At 38.6% G+C, this 25,604-nt stretch overlaps 2 protein-coding genes across 3 annotated transcripts in view; one reads left to right on the top strand and one right to left on the bottom strand.

Moving 5' to 3' along the window:
- The window catches only part of LOC149224944 (sphingoid long-chain bases kinase 1-like), a 381,298-nt gene that overhangs the window by 190,092 nt on the left and 165,602 nt on the right, over nucleotides 1-25,604 (bottom strand). For both annotated transcript variants that reach the window (XM_089386350.1, XM_089386351.1), the window contains 2 exons: nucleotides 7,553-7,590; nucleotides 7,311-7,454 (listed from right to left, as the gene is read on the bottom strand). In XM_089386350.1, the coding sequence (XP_089242476.1) occupies nucleotides 7,311-7,454; nucleotides 7,553-7,590 (182 nt within the window). The remainder of the gene's footprint in view (nucleotides 1-7,310; nucleotides 7,455-7,552; nucleotides 7,591-25,604) is intronic.
- The window catches only part of LOC149224945 (uncharacterized), a 39,202-nt gene continuing 21,564 nt past the window's right edge, over nucleotides 7,967-25,604 (top strand). The window contains exons 1-4 of the mRNA XM_089383690.1: nucleotides 7,967-8,108; nucleotides 11,003-11,872; nucleotides 11,987-12,128; nucleotides 12,253-12,510. Coding sequence (XP_089239816.1) covers nucleotides 7,967-8,108; nucleotides 11,003-11,872; nucleotides 11,987-12,128; nucleotides 12,253-12,510 — 1,412 coding nt within the window. The remainder of the gene's footprint in view (nucleotides 8,109-11,002; nucleotides 11,873-11,986; nucleotides 12,129-12,252; nucleotides 12,511-25,604) is intronic.

The following is a 25,604-nucleotide window of genomic DNA, read 5'->3' as shown; positions in this document are numbered from 1 at the left end:
TCTGAGATCATATAGTCTCACATCTAGCAGATAAAGGTACAACCAAAGAGATGTGAGTAACTCTCTCCACACTATATCAAGGTACTTCTAGGCAACGGAAGATGTTCTTGGAAGAAAAGTTGATATTCATAAGGATGCAAAACGGAGAAGGCATAGATCCCTTCCTCACCAGGATTCAGGAGGTCCGAGATCAGCTTGCAGTTCTTGGGACAGCGCCTCAACCATCAGAGTTAGTGTGATTGCACTAAATATTGTCTCGAAGGATTGGCAAGTGTTTTTCCAAAGTATATTGGGCAGAGACACTTTGCCAGGATGGGACAAGATGTTGATCGATTTGCAGCAGGAGTTAAGGCGAGCTCTGTTAAAGAGCTCCATCCACGGTAGCAACAATAGCGGATCGAAGGGTGTGAAGGAAGAGGAGAATGTGGCCCTTACATCGAAGGGTCCCAGTCAAGGGCAGGAACCTATCTAAGGTCAAGTGCTTCAGGTATGGCAAGTTTGGCCACTATAGTACCCAGTGTCCTCTCAGGAAGAACAACAAGCAAGAGAAGCAGGACCAAGCGGCAACACATGCTGAGATAGATAAGCTATCCTCCAGGTTGGAGAAAGATTTTGCAATGTTCGCAGATATACCTCCACGAGTGAGGTGGGTGACTTGGTGTTGTAGCCCCAAAGAGCTACAAAGATTGGGTAGGGTCCTTGAGGAGTTCACCTCCTGGATCATTACTTGGCTACAAGGGGCCCACAGTATTCAGTAGTAGGATGGATCAGTGGCAATTGATGCAGTCTGTACCAGAGTGACAGTTGCAGACTAGTAGCAATCAGATGTTGAGGAGCGCAGTGCAATCCTAACAGTAGAGCAGGTGGCTCAGTGCAGAGTTGGAAGCAGCACAAAGTCTTTAGTGACAGTGCAGATGCTAGTAGCAATCAGAGACTCAGGAGACAGATGCATCATACTAAACACAAATGATTCAGTATTTCGGATGCTTCTCAGTTGCAGTAGTTGCAGTTGCAGCAACAACAAATGAGAGGGAGTTGCAGTGCAGATGCAGTGTTGGCAGCAATATAGTAGTGTCAGCAGCAACATAGATGCAACATCAGAGTTGCGCAGTGGTTGGTGGGCAACAGTAGCCAGACATCAACAGTGTGACAGAAGGTGATACAAAGACAAGGTGTTGTGGCAAGATATGCAGCACTAGATAGAACACAGTCCTCGCTAAGAGGGAGTGTTAGTTTCTGTAGCATCGGATGTGTTCTAGCCACGAAATTTGGTGAAGAGGCTAGAATGCAAGGGATCTCCAAAACCCATAACTCATTTCTAGAAATTCCACCTAGAGATGACTTAATTAGGTTACTATCCTATTTTTTAATGTTTCCTAAGTCTAAACTTAGGACAATTGGTTAATTAATCAAAATTAAATAAGTCACGGTGAGAATAGCCTAGAAACTCACACGGATCAATCCAAAAACGATCTGAGCCATAGATTAAGATTTAATCTTGGTTGTTGGAGTCCCAATAGGAAGATATAATAAGGGATCGATGTGGTGATGGAGAACACAATCCTGTAGTTTGCTTTCCTTGGTAGATCGATTTCCAGAGAGTAGCAGCAGTTGTCGAAGAGCTAGAGATCGAAGTAGAGTCAGTGAGGCAAAGAGACAGTGATCAAGAGGAAGTTTTCCAGATCCAAATAGGCAGCAACATGGAGGCCAAGTTATTCACAATGAGGCAGCGCAAAGGACTGCGCAGTTGCTTCAGAAGAGCAACTCACTTTAGCTGGAGGAAAAATCGTTTTCAGTTCCAGAGGTCAGGCAGAGGTTCCAGAGTGTTGAAGAATCGATTTCCTCAACAGAGATAGTCAGAACATCTTCATCATAGGTAGTTCAGAGGCTAGACGTCATATGGCCTGCGCAGAGGCTAATGCAGAGGATTCAGGAGGACGAGTTTTCTGAAGGAAAGTTTTGTCGGGGTTGCTTGTGGAAGAAGGGTAATTCCCATGCTTCTTCTTCACTAACACCATTGAAGAAGCAAAGGGACTGGAACTGGGCCTAATGTGCCCCAATGCCAACAACTCTTGAATGGCCCTCTCAATCTCATCCCGGTATGCCTTGGGATGCCTATAGGGAGTGGTAATGACTGCATGCACCCCCTCCTCTAACTCTATAGTGTGCTCAAATCCCCTTTCAGGTGGACGGCCTAGTGGAATGTCTAAGTGAACACCACTTGATGCTTCTCCAATAACGCCAAAATATTTGGGTGTGGTGGTTGCCCCTGTTTCCCCGACTCTAAGATGTGTAACTCTACTACCCACGCTATGTCTCCATGTCTCAAATTATCTTCCATCTTGTGAGCTGACACGGTCTGGAGTGGGTATGAATGCATGCCTCTCAATACTACCAGCTTCCCACCTGGCCCCACGAACTTCGTCTCCAGTTTCTTCCAATCTATAGCAACATGCACAAGCAAATATAGCCACTGGACACCCATCACCACATTGGTGTCTTGTACATCAATAAAAAATAAATTATTTATCACAGAGTAGTTCCCCATGGTCAAGGTCATACTGGGAACATATCTCATGCATTGCATGGTCCTATCTCTAGGCACCAGCACTAACAATCCCTTGAAAGCCTCCGTGTGTATACCTCTACACTCCACCATCTGTGCATCAATGAAATTGTGGGTATCCCCACTGTCCACCAACAATAACACTCGTCCCTGCACTGTGCCCCTAATCCTCAGCGTCAAATACTTCAAAACTCCCAGAAGCGAAGCAATAAGTCCCCATGTGGGTATTGGTTGTCCTCCTCTAGGTGGTGGTGATGGTCCTCCTCCTATAGTCTGTGTGCCGCAATCACCTCCATTTGTCTTTGGCTCATCCACATCCTTTGACTCACTGTCAGAAAATACCTCTATATAATGGGCCTTGCCCTTGGTGCACCGATGCCCTGGTGCCCATGGCTCCTGGAAAGTAAACCATAGCTTCCTCCTCTGAAGGTCTCTTCTAGTGTCATCATCCAATTGTCCTCACCCCGTCCACTCCTTCTGAGGAGGTCTAATGTCCTTACCTTTCTAGGGAAAGGTAGGCCTGGGAGGTACTGGTGTTCTGGTCTTCGAGACTGCATCAAGCATGTCCCTAGTCCAATTAATGGCATCCTACAATGATACCAGTGTGTAAGCTCACCCAACCACGTAGTGGCTCTGCCAACCCCTCGATGAACAACATGATCAACCTCGTCTCCGAGATGTCAAAGACCATAACAGCTAATCTTTGGAACTCCGCCATGTATGTCTCAGTGCTACCCACCTGCTTCAAGTTGGCCAACTCCCAAAAGTGTAACTCGGGGTCCTTCTTGTCAAATCTTTCCACCAACCTCCTCGTGAACTTGGTGTATGACGTACTCGATGCATGCCCCAAAGTAACCAATCCATGATACCACCACTTCTGCGCATCTCCCTCCAAGTGAAGTGTGGAAAATATAATCGCATTTGTCTCCCTCATGGGATTCAAGTGGAAGTATGTATCTAACTTTAGAATCCATGCCCTAGCTAAGCTCCTAGTTGATCCATCAAAATAGGACATTGTCACCTTCCTCGCCATCTTTTGAGCATCCTGATTTTGTTGGTGTTGTCCTCCTCTGAAAGGTACTCTTGTCCCGGATCTATACTTTTCCTTTAGGTGGCAATAGTCCCCAAAGGATAAAACTCTCTGGACCTTGGGATCCAATGCCTCGTACTCATCAACTCCATCATTGAAAGATCTCATCAACTCAGCAAATGTATCCAGCTCCCTCTCTTTCTCTAGCTCCTCCAGGAAGCGAGGCATCGTTGGTCTCACTGTCTGGCCATAGGTGTGGGTGCTCTGTTGTTGGTTTGTGCATGCATGCACATGACTGCCCTCTCCTATCTGGGACCCTCCTTCTCCATCATTGGCCCCTCCTTGTGGCCCTCCTTGTCTGTTCTGCAGTTGCAGTCCAATCATATGTCATGTCATGTCTATGAACTGTTGATTCAGTGCCATCATCTGCTGGTTCGACATCACTAACTCCTCCAGCAATGGATTTCGCCCAGTCTGTCTAGGTTGCTCGTTGCCTCCCTGATCCTCCATATGCTCTCTAGCGCGATCAATCTTTGTGCCTAAGAAGTGGTCAAGTTCTTCTTCCCCACCACAGCCTCTGCCTCTACCTCTCCCTTTGCCTCTGTAACGATAGACTGGTCCACCAAAAGGTCGTGACATCACACACGCCTGTGCCCACAGCTGGGCAAGAACGTGCTCTAATACCACTGTAATGTTCCTAATTAGGAATTAACAGTGAATATCATATACATGCAATAGCTACAAGAAAATTAAAACTCTGATAACACAACTGTAGTGACCTAGCTAATTAAAGAGCCATTATTGATTTGTAGAAATACTTACCTGGCCTGCTACTGCTGTTGCGGTGAGGGTGCTTCAAAACTGCTCCCGCTTTCTCATTACCGAATAACCAAAACCACCCAGCCAAATCGAGTATACCTAGATACTCGACCCAGTATGCTTCTCAACTGATGCATACCGTTCCCCCGTGCCCAGAAACTTCAAAACAAGTAAGGCTCACAAACCAGTACGTGTAATTTTCCTCTCCTTCCTCCTCCAACAGCACCTTCCTCCTCCTATGGCATCCGCATCAGTTTCCTTTCTACTCCCAGCAAATACCCTCACAGCGAATACACTCACAGGGCAAGAACCCCCCCTTCTCTGCCCTCGACCTCTCCTTATGTACCCTTTAATGACGGTGGTTGCTCCCTCCACCTATGAGCCCACCGCTTCTTTCTCAATGACACCTCTTAACATGCAAAATCGAATTTCATCCTCAAGATATTTTAACATGTGCCATTTCACTTTGACTATACTTTTTATATGTTTAATTAAAGTCTTAAGTCATATGCTTAATTATTTGCCCTATGCTTTATTTTGACTTAGATTATCCCTTTAATAATTCATTCATATACTTTATTTTAAATTTCTTAAATAGATAATTATATAACCTGATTTTAAGGCTTTACATAATTCCTTACATTTATTTTCTTTATAACCCTTTTCTTTTACTTTATACTTTTAAACTTAATATCATTGGTGAGCACTCATTAATCATGAGGCATTAAGAAATATGTGCTGATGGTTAAATGCGACTTTTCTATATGAAGGGGTGAGTTAGGATATTTAATATTTTAGGTAACTTAGAATATAGTTAATAGTGCAGTGCATGCGATACATGCATATGTAGCTATCATATGCATGCATCGTATGCATGCTAATATTCTCGTGCTCTCTATTTTAACGATGGGTCATTACAACAACCACAATCAGTACACAGAAAATAGAGCCAAAGATCTGAGCTATTGTATTAAACTGAAAATAGGAGTACATCAGTGATAGAATATGGAACTTGGGCTTGCAAATGCAAGCATGCAAACACCCAGGTGAATGATATTAAAACCCCAACAGAAATGGCTCAATCTGGCAATTCGCTCTGCCCAAAAAATTTTGTCGTTACTGTTGGTTGGTGAACTGTAGTTTTAGCCCTCAAATTTGCTCCAAAAATTCTAAAAAATTAACTGTAGGCTCCTCCCAATCCAACAAAACCCATAAATATTTAGACTCATTCCAGCAGCCCTGAAATGCCCTAAAAAGTGTGAATTTTCCAGCCAACCAGTTCAGCGCCCAGCAAGAGAAATACTATTGAAAAGATGGCTCAATCCACCTGCTTATAGCTGAGAAATTGTTTGCTAAATATCCTCCGGAATTGGAAATCTTTCCCAGCTGAAACTCCCAGCAAAACACCACCTCCAAATCCCTGCGAAATTTCTGCCTATCAACCACTGCATAGGCCCCAAAAGAGAAAATTTTGGCCCAACAATAAGACACTATATCAGCTCTAAAATTTAGTGCCAAACTCCTCTTCCTACCAAGAGAAAATCATTTGCAAAAGCCCGGAACCTGCAATGAAAGGAAGCTGCTCCAAATATACTTCGTAATTCTTCTGTGCCCAGGAAGTGCAAGGTTTTTAGTGGAACCTCTGCAATAAACCCCAATGGAAGTCCTGGAATAGACACCCCAAAGCCTCACTAGGGAGGCACTCAAAGTTCTCCGAAATGAATTTGAGTTTCACTTGAAACTCTTGAGCTAAACAACTCTGCTCCTCTTGTGCTAAACAGCCTCCAAGAGAGAGTTCGATCTCAAGAAATTAGATGGACAAAAGATGCAAAAATGGAGCCCTCATGTGCTATTTATAGATGTTGGTCCCTTTCTCCTTGGTGGGTCCCCCTTCTCCACAAGTTCGAACTCCGTTCTCTCCTTCTCTTTCTCCTAGTGTGAATTTCTCAAGGGGCGGTCAAATTCCCCTTTTTGAGTGGCCCCCACATTCCACTTACAAAATAATTTTATTTTCTCTAATGTTTATTTCCCCTTTTTCTCCAAAAATAAAGTTAGTGGCTCCTTAACCAGCTTTTCCTAAGTTTTATATGCCAGAATATTTTATAATGCCAAAATTGCAAAAATGAGGATTTAACTTAGCAAAATTATTTATTGGGGACATGACACATGAATAACTCATAGTTAACTTGAAGACTTGTGCTATTGAAGTAATCAAATAATAGATTTGCACACTTAAATCACTTTTTTCACATCTAAGGAAAATTTAGTTTTTGGTTAATATTAAATAATTGATACTCAATCTATGCTATTAACACTCTCTCTTCCACATGATTTAGCTAGATTGACCATAGGAATACCCCCTAGACTAGGATACCTCTTTTCCATATTCTAAGACTCTAAAGTGTGGGGCACAACCACCAACATGACAGTGGGTGTCTTGCTTGAGAGTTGCATCTAGGCTCTTTGATTATGGTTAGGACTTTTCCATCTACAAAGAGTTTGAGCAGTAATAGTTCCCATTATTGCTGTCATTAAAAGATTGACAACGGAGTTTAAAGGTTACAAAATATATTTATACCAAACCTTCTTTCAGCCCCAAAAGATTTAATTTTGTTTCCTTCGTTGACCATTATTCATGATTGTTCTCTTTATGTTACTAGGTATGGCTAAGATGTAAGATCAGATGGAACCTTGTCAAGGCTCACATGTATTTTCAAATAAGACATGAAAAGCATTCTTGAAAATAAAATCTCATATCAATTTATTCCTATTTTTATTTTCCCATGAGCCAGGTTGAGAATATGATATCGCTTTGGTCATGTCTATATGGAAAAATTAATACCAAATAGCAACTTCAGGAAATAGAAATTAGAATCAAACTTTTCACTGAGATACCTTGATAATTGCTAGAGCAGCTGTAACAGGATCGCTAATACCAAATACTGTCCATACAAGTGAATTGTCTGACCCTGCAGGAATAATTCCAATTGCAATAGCACGAGATTTCTCATCTTCTCTGCTATGCAGGCCATTTAATACCTGTATAAAGCATTTTGATGATTGTTGAAAAGTAAAACAGGAAAATTGAAACATACTGCAACTGGAATTACCATTATTCAATAAATTCCATATCCCACCTCATTGACAATTCCATCTCCTCCAACACAGATAATACCTACAATCCAAAAGAATTATTAATTGAGAATTGAAATTAATTGTACCAATATAAGATTAGTAAATTTAAACCCCATGCAAAACCATACTAAAAACCATTAGTATCAACAACGATAGGCGATCAGTACAACACAATTAGTTTGTTAAATTATAAGTACACCATTGTTAAGAGGACTTGTAGCTCCTTCCAATACATGAATAATTAAATATGAATCGTGTTTCTTATGGAAATACTCAAATTCCCATCATCCATCTACGGCTACTTGTCTCTGGTCACCATGAGTTCGTTTTCCACCCAAAATATGTGACCTGCCAAAGAGGCAAAAAAGCCGAAGTTTCCTCTTATATAATCTGAAATTGTTGAATTTACAAGAGCAATGCATTTCTTAGAAGAGGACATTCATAATGTTGCTTTTCAAGAGGAGGTAACCAAGTTGGAGATGACGAGAAGACTTGGTGAAGAGTTTATTGCTTGTGATGCCAAGGTTCGGTCACAAACTCAATGGATTCGGGATGGGGGTGAGGGATTGAAGTTCTACTTTAACTTCCTCGAAAGGAAGGGGTATGCTAATAGGGTGATCAATCTCCATAAAGCTGACAACTCTCTCCCTGAGGACCTGTTGTTGCTGTTGAAGAAAACGTAACTAGGTTCGGTTTTCATTATGACATGTAAAATATAATATTATGACAAGAGACATTTATTGTTCCTTGCATCATGGGTTTCATGAGCAAGATGTATTTACCATAGGACAAAGACATCAAGAAGTATTATTACAGTCATGTCAAAGGATTTACGCTTCAATAAAACTAGTGTCACTATCCCTTGCAAGTCGGCTAAATGAAAAACACAGTGATCTCCTTGATAAGTCGGCCTGACTTATGGCTCACATGTCGGCCTAATGGATGTCAACGATGACCTATATGTATAACGCATGGAGTGACATTTCAAGGACAACACTTCGGATGATTTTGGAAGAGGAAAAGCGAAGGTGAAGTACACAGAACCACAGTCTCTTGGTGAAGAAGCATACACTGTTTCTTGGTGAAGTATACACAGAACCGCAGTCTCTTGGTGAAGCATTCACTGTCTCTCGGTGAAGTCTACACAAAACTACAGTCCCTCGGTTAGGCATCCACAGTTTCTCGGTGAGATATATATATTCTCTCGGTGAAGTCTACACAAAACTACAGTCTCTCGGTTAGGCATCCACAATCTCTCGGTGAGGCATACATATTCTCTCGGTGAAGTCTACACAGAACCGCAGTGACTTGGTGAAATCCAGATACAAGTCTGTCTCATGATAAAGTCTGCCTTTTAGTGAAGTTCAGATGATCTAGCTAAGAAGTAGTGGATGGTGATAAAAAGGCGAATGTATAAGGAGGCCGAAGTCAGAAAGAGTACAATGTCATAAAGACAAAAAGACTGTGAAACAAAGACTGTATAGTGCAAGGGATAGTGACAAGCGTATTGAAGGTAATCCTTAGTCAAAAGTTTTGTCAAGGGTCTTGGTATTCATCTACTAAACATCTATAAGAAGAGATTCAAGGGTTTTACTCTCAAGAGGAGAGGTTTTGCCCTGGCTTGGAGCCAACATACTGTGCACTTGTTCTACTATTGATCTTCTGTTTTGATAACTGTTTGATGAAAGCACTAACATAATGAAGATAAGCATATTAAATAAGAAAGACAACACAAACGTTATCAATAAGTTAAAGAAGAATCTCTAAGTCATAATTTGCCCTATATTCTTCAACAGTTGTCACCTTGCACACACACCTAAGTTAGTGAGAAAAGCCCTTAACCTCACAAGGTGTGGTTGGTGGCAAATTTAAGAGATGGGGTTGTCACTTATTCCCAACTCTCTCCGTTTAAACCAGTGTTGCACACATCGCGATTTAATCGCGATAAAATCGGAAAATCGCGATTTTTTCAAAATGACGATTCGAATCGCGATTTTTATCCAAAAAATCGGCGGAAATTTTTTTTAACGATTTTTATCGAAAAAATCGCGATTTTTTAAAAAATCGCGATTTTTTCGAAAAAATCGCGATTTTTAAGGAAAAAATCGCCGGGCACGGGGGCAGCGGGCGTTTTATATGGAAATTCGATTTTTATTTTATTCATTCAGCAGTCCGCCGCGGAGGAGAAGGAGGAGAAGGAGAAGAAGGGAGGGAGAGGGTTGCCGTCGCTTGTGGGAGCCGATTTTAGGAGGAATCCAAGCCAAGATCGCGAATTTGTCCATAAACCAGGTATGTAGATTAATTTTTTTTTGTTTTGGTTCTCTAAAAACTTTGTTTTTCATTGTTTTTAAAGAATTTTTGGAAATTTTTCATTGATTTGGGATGGGTTATTTGTTATGACTATGAGAACCAATTTTTGTTTTTTATTTTCTCATTTTCTTTAAACATTGTTTATTTTTTTTTATTTTTCATTGTTTTTTGGGTTTAGAAATTGGGATTTTGGAAATAATTAGCTTGTAATTTTGCAAATGCTAAATTGTAATTTGTATTTACTATTTACTATTATCATTTATGTAATCCTAAATTCCTATTTCCTAATCCTTATTTTTCCATAGGTTTGCAAATTCAAAATTCAAAAACAAACATGCCAAGGAAATTGGATCCTTTCTGGGAATATGGTGACCCTAAAACTCCGAATGATAGACAAAACTTGATTTGCAAGTTGTGTGGAAAGGAAATATTCGGGGGGGTGTACAGGTTGAAGTTCCACCTTGCACAAATCCCTGGACGTGATGTGGGGCCCTGTCTAAAGACAAATGCTGAAATTATCCAAAAAGCCATGAGAGCATTGGGAGAATTAGAGCACACTAGAGACGCCAAAGAAGAACTCAAAAGGCAACTAAGAAGGTCAGTTGAAGGAAGTGGGCCAAGTGGCACAGGTTCTACTGCAGCGTCAGTCAATCCGTTTGCTGCATCATCATATTTTGTTCCTCGAACCACACCTGGTTCACAACCAACTATCGGTTCAATGATGAAAAGAACTGAAAAAGAAAAAGCTGACAAGTTGATGACAAAATTTCTCCTCTGGAGTGATATTCCTTTCAGCATTATAAGGAATAATCCATTTTTCCAACCTACTCTTGATGCTGTTGCCAGTGTTGGCCCGGGGTACAAACTCCCTTCTCTTCATGATTTCAGAGGCCGGCTTCTTCAAGATGAAAAGCGTGACTGCACCCAAAGATTGGAGGATTTTAGGGCATCATGGGCACAAACAGGATGCACTGTTATGTCAGATGGTTGGACTGACCAAAAGGGGAGAACCCTTATAAACTTCTTGGTTAGTTGTCCCTTGGGGACTATGTTTATCAAATCTGTTGATGCAACTCATCAAATCAAAGATGCAAAAAATTTATGTGATTTGCTGGATGTGTTTATTTTGGAGGTGGGTGCAGAAAATGTTGTCCAAGTCATAACGGACAACGCTGCAAATTATGTTGCTGCTGGTAGATTGCTTATGGACAGGCATCCTACTTTATTTTGGACACCTTGTGCTGCCCATTGTATTGATTTGATGTTAGAGGACATAGGGAAAATTCCCTTTGTCAAAGAGGCTGTTGACTCATCAAAAACCATCACAAAATTTATTTACAATCACACATCTGTGCTTAGCTTGATGAGAAAATGCACCAACAACAAAGAGTTGGTGCGCCCCGCCATTACACGGTTTGCGACGAGTTTCATATCTCTTCAATCCCTCTTGAATTCTATGTGGGATTTGAAGAGAATGTTTGTTTCAGAGGAGTGGCGTTCTTCGCCAATGAGCCGCAAACCAGAAGGAGAGGCCGTCTGCAGACTTGTTTCATACCAAGAAGACTTCTGGGCGGGAGTGCAGGAGGTGTGCGCTGTCACAGAACCTTTGGTAAAGGTTCTTCGGTTGGTAGATGGTGAGAAGCCCGCAATGGGCTATTTGTATGAAGCCATGGATAGGGCCAAAGAAGCCATTCGGTCCTACTATGATGACAAGGGAGATGATGGGTTCCAGAGACAACTCCTTCTATGGAAGGTCATTGATGAGCGATGGAACAACACACTCCATCGTCCCATTCATGCTGCTGGCCTTTTCCTGAACCCTGCATTTTCTTATGCATGTGGGTTTAATTTTGATGTTGAGGTCGTGGAAGGATTATTAACCTGTGTCCAGAAGATGGTGAAAACTCCAGAAGAACGTATGGAGGTCTCTAGACAAATTGAGCAATATAAGTTGTCAGGTGGCACATTTGGCTTTGAGATGGCTATCAATGATAGGACGGTTAAAATCCCAGGTATTTTTTAGTTTGTAGTATGTACTTTGTAACTTTGTTTCAAATTTCATTGTTTCTTCAAATTCCATTTTTTTCTTATGTTTATTTAAAATTTTCTTTGTAATTTTGTTGTAGACGCATGGTGGAAGATGTATGGTGGCAGAGTACCCCTTTTGCAAAATCTTGCCGTGCGCATCCTCAGCCAAACATGCAGCTCCTCGGGATGTGAGCGCAATTGGAGTGTATTTGAAAAAATACACAACAAGAAGCGCAATAGGTTAACACTTAAACATTTAAAATATTGCAAATTTCCAAATAAATTTTTGAATTCATTAAAGTTTTAAACAATATTTTTTTTATAATATTAATTATTAATTTATTATTTCATGAACTTTGTACAGGTTGGAGTCCCATAGACTTAATGACATGGTCTATGTCTACTACAATCTTCGATTGTGGGTGAAACAACTAGAGAAGACACCTGATACGGAAGCCATCTCATTGGATGGGATTGACACCACTGCTGAATGGAGGGTTGAGACCGAGAGGCCTCTCATGGATCCCACTGAGGATTGGTTAGTGCAGGATGAGGGGGAGGAGGAGGGGGAGGAGGAGGAGGAGGAGGAGCAGGAGCAGGAGCAGGAGCAGGAGGAGGAGGAGTTGGAGGAGCAGGAGGAGGAGGTGACACCGCCTACCCGGGCTACCCGGGCTACCACTACCACCAGTAGAGGACGTGGTCTCCGTCCACCTCAGCCTCTTGTAGCTGCTACTACTAGTTCTTCAGCTTCTAGAGCACGTCAGACTCCACTGCCATTTCCACCACCACACGCACCAGCTTCTACATCTAGAGGGAAAGAGAAAGCTGTGCCATATTCTCGCAAGAGGGGCAGAGGAAATCAATAGGATTAGACTTTCATTTTATTGTATATGACATTATGACATGATGAGATACATTATCATATTTTTTGTTGATATTTTGAGGCTGAGTTGGACTTGGGACTCAGGACTTACTATTCAGGACATGATTCAATGTTATGTGTGATTTTAGCGCTAGAAATGATATTGAACATCTTATATATTAGTTTTTTTATCATATTTATGTGTCAATGTATTTATTTTATGTTGTAGATGGTTTAGATATTAAAAAAATTGAAAAAAAATGAAAAAAAATGAATATTTTTGTGCCAAACGATTTTTTCCGATTTTTTCCCGATTTTTTCCCGATTTTAACGATTTTTCCGATTTTTTCCCGGCGCCGATTAAATCCCGATCGCGATGTGTGCAACATTGGTTTAAACTCTCTCCTAGGCAAGCTAAGGGGAGTGGTCCCTAAATGAAAAGCTAAGTCAAAAAGTGATGTGAGGTTTCTAGGAGATGTTAAGGTCAATGGGATTACTTTGAGATTATGAGCAAGTTTCAACAAATATGATGAGCAATATGAAATGAAATATACTTCAATAACCATCAACACATAAATCAAAGATAAGCATATAAAACCAGTGCCTTCAATATTGCTTCAAAGTAAATAACACTTGCTCTAAAAAATGAAATGTTTCAAAGTGAAACACAAGTAACCCTGTCAATCAAATAGATGTTAGAAAATATGATATCACTTGCAAGATTTAAAATTGCTCTCAAAGAAATGCTTTCAAAGTATAACCATTCACAATTCTAAGCATGTAAAGAAGCAATATAAAATAACTTGCAAAATGAAAATAAGCTAAAACTTTACTTGCAAAATGAAAGATATGGTACTTGCCCAAATGAGATATTACAAAATAATCAATTCAAAACATTTTCATCATGACAAGTATATAAATAAATTGCAAGCTTGAAAAGTAAAGTGAATTAAGATGAAATGCACTTAACTAAGGTTAGATGCAATTATCTTGGTTAATTTTAAACTAAATGCCTACTCTAAGTGAGAGATCTTCTTCTTGAACTCTTGCCAAAGGGTAAAAATTGGGGTGACTGTAAGAAAAAAGGGTTGAGGACACGATGGTGTTGTTAACGATACCCTTCTCCGCGGTCTTACGAGCCAACATGTGTCTTTGTTGTTACAAGGGGACAAGCCACATTCATAACTGCAAGGTCACACACTCTTTACCTTACTTCGTACTAGTTGGAAGAATTTTCCAAAAAATTATTTTCCCTATGATGTCTATCAACCAAGCTTATGCTTGCAGGTTGAGTTAAAATGCAAACTATGCTAAAATACCTAAATGTAAATGCAAGTAAGTTTTCCCACAGAGATTTGCAATGCTTCAAAAAAATGGAAATGAGATAATGCTCAAAGTAAATTGCAAATGTAACTTCAATTGGAAACATGAAATTAGCTTGTAAGTGAATAAAAGTGATGCAAGTTCTCTTTGCAAAAGAGGAATTGCCTCAAGAAAATGGAAATGCTCACAATGATATAACTTGAAAAAATTCTCTCAAAGTTGTACAAGACATATAAACATAAGCATCATAAATAAATGGAATTGTAAATTGCTCCAAATAAATGCCACAAACCATAAACTTGTAGCAATTGAAAATGAGATGAAGCTAAAAAATGTTGGCATTATGATACAGGTATTTTCCTTGATGGCAACTCACTCAGATGAAAGATCACAGTATAGCAGGTAAACAACAAAGAATTACAGATCAGTCTTCACAGAATGAAGGAAAAGAGGTATATGCAGGTTCACCATTGACCAAGCTACGTATACACGCAGGTTCACTGTATACAAGTCGTGTATACGTACACACGCACTTTCACAGAAGGAAAAGTGCGTATACCTTGGAAAACTAAGTTTCTGGTCCGAGGTATTTGGTCCATGGTATTTTGATCCATGGTATTGGTCCAAGGTATCTGGTCCGAGGTATTGACTCTAGGTATTTGGTCCAAGGTATTGGTCCTAAGTGGTTTTGGTCCATGGTATTGACAAAGGCCTAAAATCTATAAAAGGAGGAGAAGATCATTAGGCCAATGTGTGCAAGTATCGAATATCTGATGAAGTGTGAGATCTAGTATGCAGGTTATTGGGTTATGGTGCATTGCTAGATTTGAACCAAGGATGAACATTAGCGGATGATGAGGGATTAGATCTAATGATGGATCAGGATCTTAAGGCATAAAATGAACTATCATTATGCATTTTTTCTCATGTATATTCTAGATCTAAATACTGACGCATATATTATTCTGTAAATGATATGATCTGGGTATAACTAAAGTCTGGAATAGCTACAGAACTCTAAATATATATTTTCAGATGTATACGCTAGTTGGCTTTGAGAAAAGCATGTATACACGCAGGTTTGACACATGGAAGTAGCGTATACCTTATAAAATATGTTTTAGTTGCTTTTGTTTGCTGTTGCAGAGTTCTGGGTTCTCGTTTGGGTTCTGGTTACTGTATTCTGGTGACAGTATTCTAAATGATCAGATTGATGGGTTGTCAAAGTGATTGATTGATTCGGTTGTGGTTGGTTCAAAAGGTGATTGGTTGATGCAGATATATTTGATGATTGAATTACAGTTATGATGTTGTTGATGGATCCAGTCTAAAAATTTATGAAACGTGGTCCCTAGAGGAAGAGAGAAGGTCATAGCCTTCTGTAGGTTGGCACCTACGTACCAGCAAACATATCAGCTAGTACAAGAGCTAGGGGGTTGTAGCTCCCTTCCAGTAGTAGCTGGAAAACAAGAGAAGGTTGCAGCCTTCTGTAGGTAGAAGCCTGCATACTGGTATAAGTCTGCACCAGTACAAAATTGTAAACATAATTTTCTTATTATTAAAAGAAGACAGAGATGACAGCAGCAGGTGGTTTTTACCCACATTGGGTTTCCACCTTATATCTTGGTGTTCATGTGTGATGCTTATGCTTTATTCTGCTTTTACTGCACTGTCTAATTAATATCTGACATACTGGTTAAAGTTCAATACATGATAAATTGGGTAAATCAAAAGTTCTCTGCATATACGCTAGTTGCTTTAATAACAGTCGCGTGTACACGCTGGTTCACTTAGCTAAAGTAGCGTATACAAATCTGCCTATGGAAATGAAAAATTATTGAGTTACTAATACTGATTCACCCCCCCTCTCAGTATTATTTCCAACAATTGGTATCAGAGCAGGTCCTTCAGAAGAAGCTTGATCGCTTGAAGGAAGATCCATCATCATGAGTAATCAAGAAAGCGGGGGATCCATCAGACCGCCAATCTTTGATGGGAGCAACTTTGTTTATTGGAAGATAAGAACCACAACCTACCTTCAATCACTTGGAACAAATGTCTGGGAAATCATGGAAGGAGGATATACATTTCCATTAGCAATTCCTACAGATACGGCAGGTAAAAAGCAATATGAAACCAATGCCAGGGCTGTCAATACATTATTGGGAAGTCTGTCACAATCAGAGTTTGTCAAAGTTATGCAGCTCAAATCAGCCAAAGAAATATGGGACAAAATCGTTCTAAACTACGAAGGAGACTCTCAGGTAAAATGTGCTAAACTGCAAACTATCAAAATTCAATATGAAACTCTTAAGATGCACAATGATGAAAGTTTTGCTAGTTACTTCTTACATATAGATGATGTTGTTAATTGCATGAAAAATCTGGGTGAAGAGATAAAGGAAGTTACCTTAGTTGAGAAAGTTTTAAGATCCTTGTCTGCTAAATTTGAATCAAAAGTATCTGCCATAAAAGAAAAACAGAATCTACAGACTATTACTATGACACAGCTTCACGGAATCTTAACTGCCTTTGAGATGAAAAAAGGAGGCCCATCAAATATGAGAGAAGCCGCATTTAAAGCTTCAGCAAAAGGAAAAGAAGAATTCAATGAATCAGGACAGATTTCAGAAAAAGAAGATGAAGTAACCTTTGTCAAGAAGCTTCAACAGGGTTCCGGAAGATTTAGAGGTAAACTACCTTTCAAATGTTTTGCCTGTGGTAGAGTCAGTTATTATGTTGCCAAATGTCCTCATAAAGATAAATATTATGATAAAGAGAAGGAATCTGCAAAATGGAATAGAAAACAAAGTGTAAGTAAAAAGAGCTACTATACTCATGAAGATAGCAATGGATTATCAAATAGTAATGAAGATGAAAATAGTAATGACTATAGACTTTTGATGGCTTATGAAGATGATAAATTTTTGGATGCTTTAGAAGAAGATAAACTTCATGAAGAAATCTCTAAACTCAAAATCTGTTTAGAAGAAAAGAATATGATTATAGATACCTTGACATATCAACTTGCTGAAAGAGAAAAACACAATGAAAAACTAGAATGTGAAATTGTGGGTCTAAGAAAGGATCTTGAGAAAACAAAATCTCTCAATCTTAGATTTGCTAAAGGATCAGAAACCTTAAATGAAATTATCAAAGTGCAGCGTTCTCCTCTGATAAAGACAGGTCTTGGATATACTGAAGAAGCACCTCAATCACAGAAGCCGTCAACCTCCACTAAAAGCTATCTTGATGCAGCAAAGAACAATGAACAGTATGACAATCGTCAGCAAAGGCATAAAGCAGATCACCAGGTAAATCAAGCTCAGTTTGCTCCAAGGATGAACAGAAGTCACAACCAACCTTAGGTAAATCATACTCAATTTGTTTCAAAGATGAATAGAAACTACAATCACCAGATCAATAGATTCGATAATCGCAGGAACTTCTTCAATGGTCAATGTTTCTCATGTCATAATTTTGGACACAAAGCTGCTCAATGTGTTGCTTACAAAACCATCATGACTAGAGAAGCACAAAATCAAAGGAATGTGACAGGGATCAAGAAAAGTTCCTATAATAACTTTTCTCTTCTTGAAAATGAAATAGAATGCTCAATCTGTAACAACTTTGGCCATGAAGAATCTGAATGCAAGAGTAAATTTCGGCAAATATCTCAAAAGGAACAAACTCCATTAAATCCCAAAATATGGAGAAAGAAAGAACCACAAATAGAAAGATGTGGTATAGCCTTGTATGCAGAAGAACAAGAAAACCAGTGGTACATTAACAATGGATGCTCAAAACACATGACAGGTGACAAAGAAAAACTACACTCATATAATGCCTTAGAAAAGGAAAAGAATGTCTCATTGGAAATGACACTCCTGCTGTCATAAAATGTAAAGGCTCTGCTTTCTTGAAAGAAAAAGTTAAAGTTGGGAATGTTATGTATGTTGATGGTCTAAAGCATACCCTGTTGAGTGTGAGTCAAATGTGTGATCAAGGAAATGAAGTGGTGTTTCGATCAAATGGATGTGTTGTTCGTGAGCTTGATACAGGAGAAACCGTGATCAAAGGTACAAGAACTCCAAACAACTTATACATACTCAAGGGAGGACAACAGTGCTATCTAAGCAAAAATGATGAAAATTGGCTATGGCATAGAAGATTGGGACATCTAAGCTTTTCTCAAATAAGAAAAGCATGTAGATTCTAGGTTGTTCGTGATCTTCCAGATATCAACATTCCTGAAAATATTATATGCAAACCATGTTAATTCGGTAAGAAAACCAAATCTCACTTCATCGAAAAGGAAGGGTCAGCTAATAAGCCTCTTGAACTTGTTCATACTGATTTATGTGGACTATCAAGGAAAAAGTCACCTCGTGGAGAAGAATACTTTATATTGTTCATTGATGGTTTTTCCAGAATGTGTTGGATATGTCTTCTAAAGCATAAAAATGAAGCATTTGAAAAGTTCAAAGCCTTCAAAGCTTTGGTTGAATATGAATCAAATCGCAAAATCAAATGCCTCAAATATGATCGAGGAGGGGAATTTACCTCGGACGAATTCTTTGACTTTTATGAACAACATGGAATAAAAAGATAGTTCTCCACCGCAAGGACTCCTCGCAAAATGGAGTGGTAGAAAGGATGAACAGAACTGTTCAACAAATGGCTCGAGCTATGCTAGATGAATCTAGAACTCCTGCAACCTTCTGGGGTGAAGCTGCATTCGCCATCGTCACTATTCTCAACCAAGCAAATGTTCGGGTAAACAACACTCAAACTCCACATGAACTTTGGTATGGTAAGACTCCTACTGTAAAATACTTCAAAGTTTTTGGAAGCAAATGTTACATCAAAAGGACTGATGAAAAACTTGGTAAGTTTGAACCCAGAGCAAATGAAGGTATTCTTCTTGGCTACTCTTCCCGAAGTAAAGGATATAAATGTTATAATAAAAGACTTGGGAAAATTATTGAAAGTATTGATGTTGTGGTTGATGAAGCATGCAAAAATCCAAAACAGATAAAAACCAAAGATTATGACAATGAAGAAGATGAGGATCATTTTTCCATATCAAATCACATTGATTCTGAAGAAGAAACCAATGAAGCACCAAAAGAAGAGATAACGGTAGAAGAAAAGACTCCGTCCAGGTATGTTCAGAAAAATCATCCAGAAACTCAAATTTTAGGAGAAAAAGGGGCAGGTGTGCAAACAAGAAGAACTATTACAGAAGCCTCAAGCTATCTAGCATTACTATCTTCCACCGAACCTCAAAATGTAAATGAAGCATGCAAAGATGAATGTTGGGTCAAGGCCATGAATGAAGAACTTGAGCAAATTGAAAAGAATATACTTAGGAATTAGTTCCTAGACCTCATGATAAGAATATCATAGGAACTAAATGGATATTTAAAAACAAGCTGAACAAAAATGGAGAAGTTATTAGAAACAAGGCCAGACTTGTCTGTAAAGGATATGCTCAACAAGAAGGTATAGATTTTGAAGAAAATTTTTCACCTGTTGCTATACTTAAAGCCATAAGGATGTTTCTTGCTCTTTCGAGTTTTCAAAAATTCAAAGTATACCAAATGGATGTAAAATCTGCCTTTCTTAATGGAGACTTAGAAGAAGAAGTTTATATTGAACAACCAGAAGGATTCATTCTTGGAAATGATGCAAAACTTGTATGCAAACTCAGAAAGGCTCTCTATGGTCTAAAACAAGCTCCAAGGGCCTAGCATTACCGTCTTGACAAATATCTCCGCCAACAGGGTTTTTCAAAGGGGTCAGCAGATAGCAATCTATATACAAAGATTGACACTGATAAATTGCTAATAATTGTTGTTTATGTTGATGATATCATTTTTGGTAGCAATGAAGAATCCATGAGTCAGAATTTTTCTTCAGTAATGCAGCAAGAATTTGAGATGTCCTTGCTTGGTGAGCTTACCTATTTTCTTGGTCTACAAGTTCAACAAAATAAAGATGGTATTTTTCTCTCACAAACCAAATATCTCAAACAGATCTTGAAAAAATACGGCATGGAAGATTCTAAACCAGTATGTACCCAAATGGTAACAGGATGCAGTCTCAGCTCAAATGATGAATCAATAGCAGTACATCAACCAACTTACAGATCCATGATTGGCAGTCTGCTTTATCTAATAGGTACCCGACCTGACATCATGCATGCAATAGGAATAGTTGGAATATTCCAAGCAAATCCAAAGGAATCGTATCTTCAGGCAGTCAAAAGGATTTTCAAATAACTTCAAAGAACACAAAACTTTGGTTGATGGTATCCTAGACATACAGATCTTACACTTCATGCATATACAGAAATAGATTGGGCAGGAAGTGTTGATGACAGAAAAAACACTAGTGGTGGTGCATTCTATATGGGTTCCAGGTTAGTGTCTTGGTTCAGCAAGAAACAAAGTTCAATTGCATTATCTACAGCTGAAGCAGAATACATGGCTGTTGCATCTTGCTGCACACAACTACTTTGAAGTTTGGATGATGCAAACCTTGCAAAACATTCAGATCACATGTACTCCACCCATCTCCATTCTATGTGATAATAAAAGTGCCATCAGTGTTTCAAAGAATCTAATCATGCACTCCAAGACCAAGCACATACCCATCAAATATCATTTTCTACGTGAACAAGTGCTTGAACAAAAGATCAAATTGGAGTATGTGCCCTCCAAAGAACAGGTTGTTGATATATTCACTAAACCACTGCCCAGAGAGACATTTGAATATCTCAGACAAAAGCTGGGAGTAGTTGCTACATCATCCTATTGTTAAATCCTATTTTTTCAAAGAAAGGTGGTTATACATGAGTTTCATGAAGCGTAGTCGCGTACATACGCGGGTTTCTATGGGCACAGTCGTGTATATTTTGGTTTGAAGAAAAGCAGTGGGCTAGACTCAAAAAGAAAGGGGTCTGCTATGGTTCTGTCAATTATCTGCTTTGTTTGATGATGGTTACAATCTGTTGATAACATGTGGAAATATATTGGTCCTTATAAAGTTGTTGATAACTTGATGTATATCTGATTGATGATGATGCTTTGATATCTCTTACTGACATATGCAATGATCAAATCTGACAGTGAACAGGTGGAACAGATTCAGGGGGAGAACATGGTATGCTTCTAATAAAGCATTGTTGGCATTATGACCAGAAGTCTTTGGTACCTAATGAGTTCTTACTTTATGATGATAGGCTGATACTCACATATGTTGGTTATCATGGTTGATGATGTGGGATGTTCCCTAGTGATGATATAATGAAGGTTCTTGTGGAAAGATCATGCAGTTCTTGATAAAGATGTCTATGGTGCTTTCACATACATATGATATGATTTTGTGCTACTGCTTGGAGATATGACATATGCTTAGTTGATTCATGGAAGGTTATGATAAGGGAATGAAGCAAGTTGATCTTGATGAGATCAAGAGGATGAGTTGATATATGCTGACATACTTTGTCACAGGTTGATGATATTTTGGGAACTAATGATGGACATATACAGGTTGTTGGTCTAGATGCTGTTGACAAATGTTGTTGATGGTGCAAATCATATGATAGTTGTTGATGACTATCATGGTCTTGTTTAAGATATTTGGTCTCTGTTACATATATCATGTATATCATTTAATGTAAAGGTCATGAAAATACCTAATTTATAACCCCACTATGCATGGGATGGATGATGTAATGTTTCTTGTCTTTGTCATGTATAAACAATTGGTATATCCCCACTTGGTTGGGTGGATGAGTCAAATTTGGTATATCCCCACTTGGTTGGGAGATGGATGTATGTATGAGTCATTGGTGATAGGAAGGTCATTGGTGATGTATGTATAGAGTCATGTTATTCTTTTAGAACATCCTTTTGTAGACTTTGTTTGTGCTCAGGGGGAGCATGGACTCGATCATGGGAGCTCAATCAGCACACTTCAGCATATCAGAGAATTCAGCATGTACTCAGGGGGATCATGACCCTTTGCCCTTGATGTCAAAGGGGGAGAGTGACTTGGTGTGGTTGTTGCCATCAAGTCCAAAGGGGGAGATTGTTGGCATTATGATACAGGTATTGTCCGTGATGGCAACTCACTCAAATGAAAGATCACAGTATAGCAGGTAAACAACAAAGAATTATAGATCAATCTTCACAGAATGAAGAAAGAGAGGTATACGCAAGTTCACCATTTACCAAGCTACGTATACACACAGGTTCACCATTGACCAAGCTACATATACACGCAGGTTCCCTGTATACAAGTCGCATATACGTACACACGCACTTTCACGAAAGGAAAAGCACGTATACCTTGGAATACTAAGCTTCTAGTCCGAGGTATTTGGTCCATGGTATTTTGATCCATGGTATTGGTCCAAGGTATTTGGTCCGAGGTATTGACCCTAAGTATTTGGTCCAAGGTATTGGTCCTAAGTGGTTTTGGTCCATGTTATTGACAAAGGCCTAAAAGCTATAAAAGGAGGAGAAGATCATTAGGCCAAGGTGTGCAAGTATCGAATATCTAATGAAGTGTGAGATCTAGTATGCAGGTTATTGGGTTATGGTGCATTGCTGGATCTGAACCAAGGATGAACCTTAGCGGAGGATGAGGGATTAGATCTAATGATGGATCAGGATATTAAGGCGTAAAATGAACTATCATTATGTGTTTTTGCTCATGTATATTCTAGATCTGAATACTGACGCATATATTATTTTGTAAATGATATGACTTCGGTATAACTAAAGTCTGGAATAGTTGCAGAACTCTGAATTTATATTTGCAGATGTATACGCTGGTTGGCTTTGAGAAAAGCACGTATACACGCAGGTTTGACACATGGAAGTAGCGTATACCTTATAAAATATGTTTTAGGTGTTTTTGTTTGCTGTTGCAAAGTTCTGGGTTCTGGTTTGGGTTCTGGTTACTGTATTCTGGTGACAATATTCTAAATGATCAGATTGATGGGTTGTCAAAGTGATTGATTGATTCAGTTGTGGTTGGTTGAAAAGGTGATTGGTTGATGCAGATATATTTGATGATTGAATTACAGTTATGATGTTATTGATGGATCCAGTCTAAAAATTTATGAAACGTGGTCCCTGGAGGAAGAGAGAAGGTCATAACCTTCTGTAGGTCGGCGCCTACTTACTAGCAAACATATCGGCTATTACAAGAGCTAGGGGGTTGTAGCTCCCTTCCAATAGTAGCTGGAAAACGAGAGAAGGTTGCAGCCTTCTGCAGCTAAAAGCCTACGTATTAGTATAAGTTTGCACTAGTACAAAATTGTAAACAGAATTTTCTTATTATTAAAAAAAGACAAAGACGACAGCAGCAGGTGGTTTTTACCCACATTGGATTTCCACCTTATATCTTGGTGTTCATGTGTGATGCTTATGCTTTATTCTGCTTTTACTGCACTGTCTAATTAATATCTGACATACTGATTAAAATTCAATACATGATAAATTGGGTAAATCAAAAGTTCTCTGCATATACGCTGGTTGCTTTAATAACAGTCCTGTGTACACACTGGTTCACTTAGCTAAAGTAGCGTATACAAATCTGCCTATGGAAATGAAAAATTATTGAGTTATTAATATTGATTCACCCCCCCTCTCAGTATTATTTCCAACAAAAATGAAATGTTTGCTTGTAAAGTATGCTTGGAAAATAAGTGAGAAAATTGTATCCCAAAGAAAACAAATTGTTAAGCAACTAAATTAAATTTGCCACATAACTTCAAATACTTGCATGTAAGAAATAGATTGCTCTAAAGAAAAATATCAACTTGTACTTCAAAGCAAGAATGAAATGCAAAGCATCAAGTGAAACTTGTAAAAAGATTTAACTTAGAAATTGAAATGTGATGGTGAGGTTGTGCTAATTTTAAAGCATGCAAAATGAGCTAAAAAACGGAAAGTTAGAAAAAATGCAAAATTAATCCACCCACACAAAATCATCTTTCTGAAAGAGAAAAAAGGATGCCTTGGGTAAAACCCAAGCTCCCACAAGAAAAAGAGATATTTTATTATCATATTACAATGGAGTTAAAGCTTCTTAGAGGGCTGCCCAAAAAGATGAAGGGAAATAGTACAATATTTGGAGCTAGAAAATAGCTATAATATCCCTCCAACAATAGCAACCTCAAGGGCCAATGAAGACTTGCTAAAATCTGAAAATTACAATCTCCACAAAGGACCACGACCTATCCTTATTTGAGGCTCCTTCTAGTGTCCATGGGCCATGGCCTCCTTGAAATAAATCTTGGATGCTTGAGGTGTCCTGTTGCACACTTTTTGTCGAAGTTCCAAGGAAGCAGATTTACAAAAAAATTTCAAAAGATCGGATCATCAATCAATTGTTTATTGTGTCATTGTAAACTCATTCTGCAAATTTATAATGTAAATGATGCTAATAAGAGCATGTGTGTATGTAACAACCTAGGTAAGCTTATTATTTTGGCGAAAATTTCATCCTAGAAAGTTTTTTGTCTCACTGACTCATTTGTGTTTCTAAACATGGGTAGTTGGTAGAGTTTTTCCCTCCAACCTCACCCCAAAGTTAGGTTGGAATTCTTCGTCAAAATCTTAAGTGAGTCCTAGTGTTCTAGTCGAGTCTTATGTAAAATTGATTCGATAATAATTTAAGCTAATTGGATTAATTATTTTATCACAAATCACTTGGTCTACTAGATCATATTGTGTCGCAGAATTGAGTAAATTTTTTGAGGGTTTATACTGAACGGGTGTTCCCACTTTGAGGGTTGTATTGTAAAAAATCTTATGTAAAAAAAAAATTAGTGCATGGTTCCTCATACTTAAACACCATGGTGAAAATATTAGAAGGTAGAAAAAATTATTAATCCCCTCAAGTGTCAATTAATTAAATTTTCTGGCAAAAATAAATTAAAATCCTAAGCCGGAAATTTAATTAATTTGATTCAAAATTAAATGTTAAAGAAATTAAATTCTCCAAGTAAAAAAATTCGTGGGTCCCAAAAGAATTAATTTTTGGAGGTCCCCCACTAAGGGAATATTGGAAATTGCAAGAAAAATTGGACCCTTGGACCTTGGAGGTTAAGTCAAAGTCAGTTTTTTGAGGAAATTAGCTCAAAATAATTAATTTTGAGCTAATAAAAAATTGGTTAAATGAGAAATTCGAATATTCCTCAAAAATAATTATTTCAACAGCAAAGATTAAAAGTTGATCAAGGATTTATTAACGTCGAGATTATTCTAATGAGGATCAAACCAACTAGTCGTTATTTTTCCACTTGGAAGATTTATCTATATATAGTCATTTGTGTGTCAAAGCCATGAGATGTTTGGCTACGGAAATTCTACAGAAAAATTGATGTTACGCTATTGTCCTGCTGGGAACGTTATTTGAATCATAATAACTACTTTGGGGTGCAATTCATGGTGTTTATTGTCTATTAATTTGTGGTATGTGTTGGGTACAGACATTCCTATATTGTGCTT

The sequence above is a fragment of the Pinus tabuliformis genome, chromosome Q, assembly GCF_031772625.1.
Source record: "Pinus tabuliformis cultivar Carrire ecotype Pingquan chromosome Q, CPIR1, whole genome shotgun sequence".
Lineage (NCBI taxonomy): Eukaryota > Viridiplantae > Streptophyta > Pinopsida > Pinales > Pinaceae > Pinus > Pinus tabuliformis.
The sequence above is the reverse complement of the archived record's forward strand: the minus strand, read 5'-3'. Positions and strand labels throughout refer to the sequence as shown.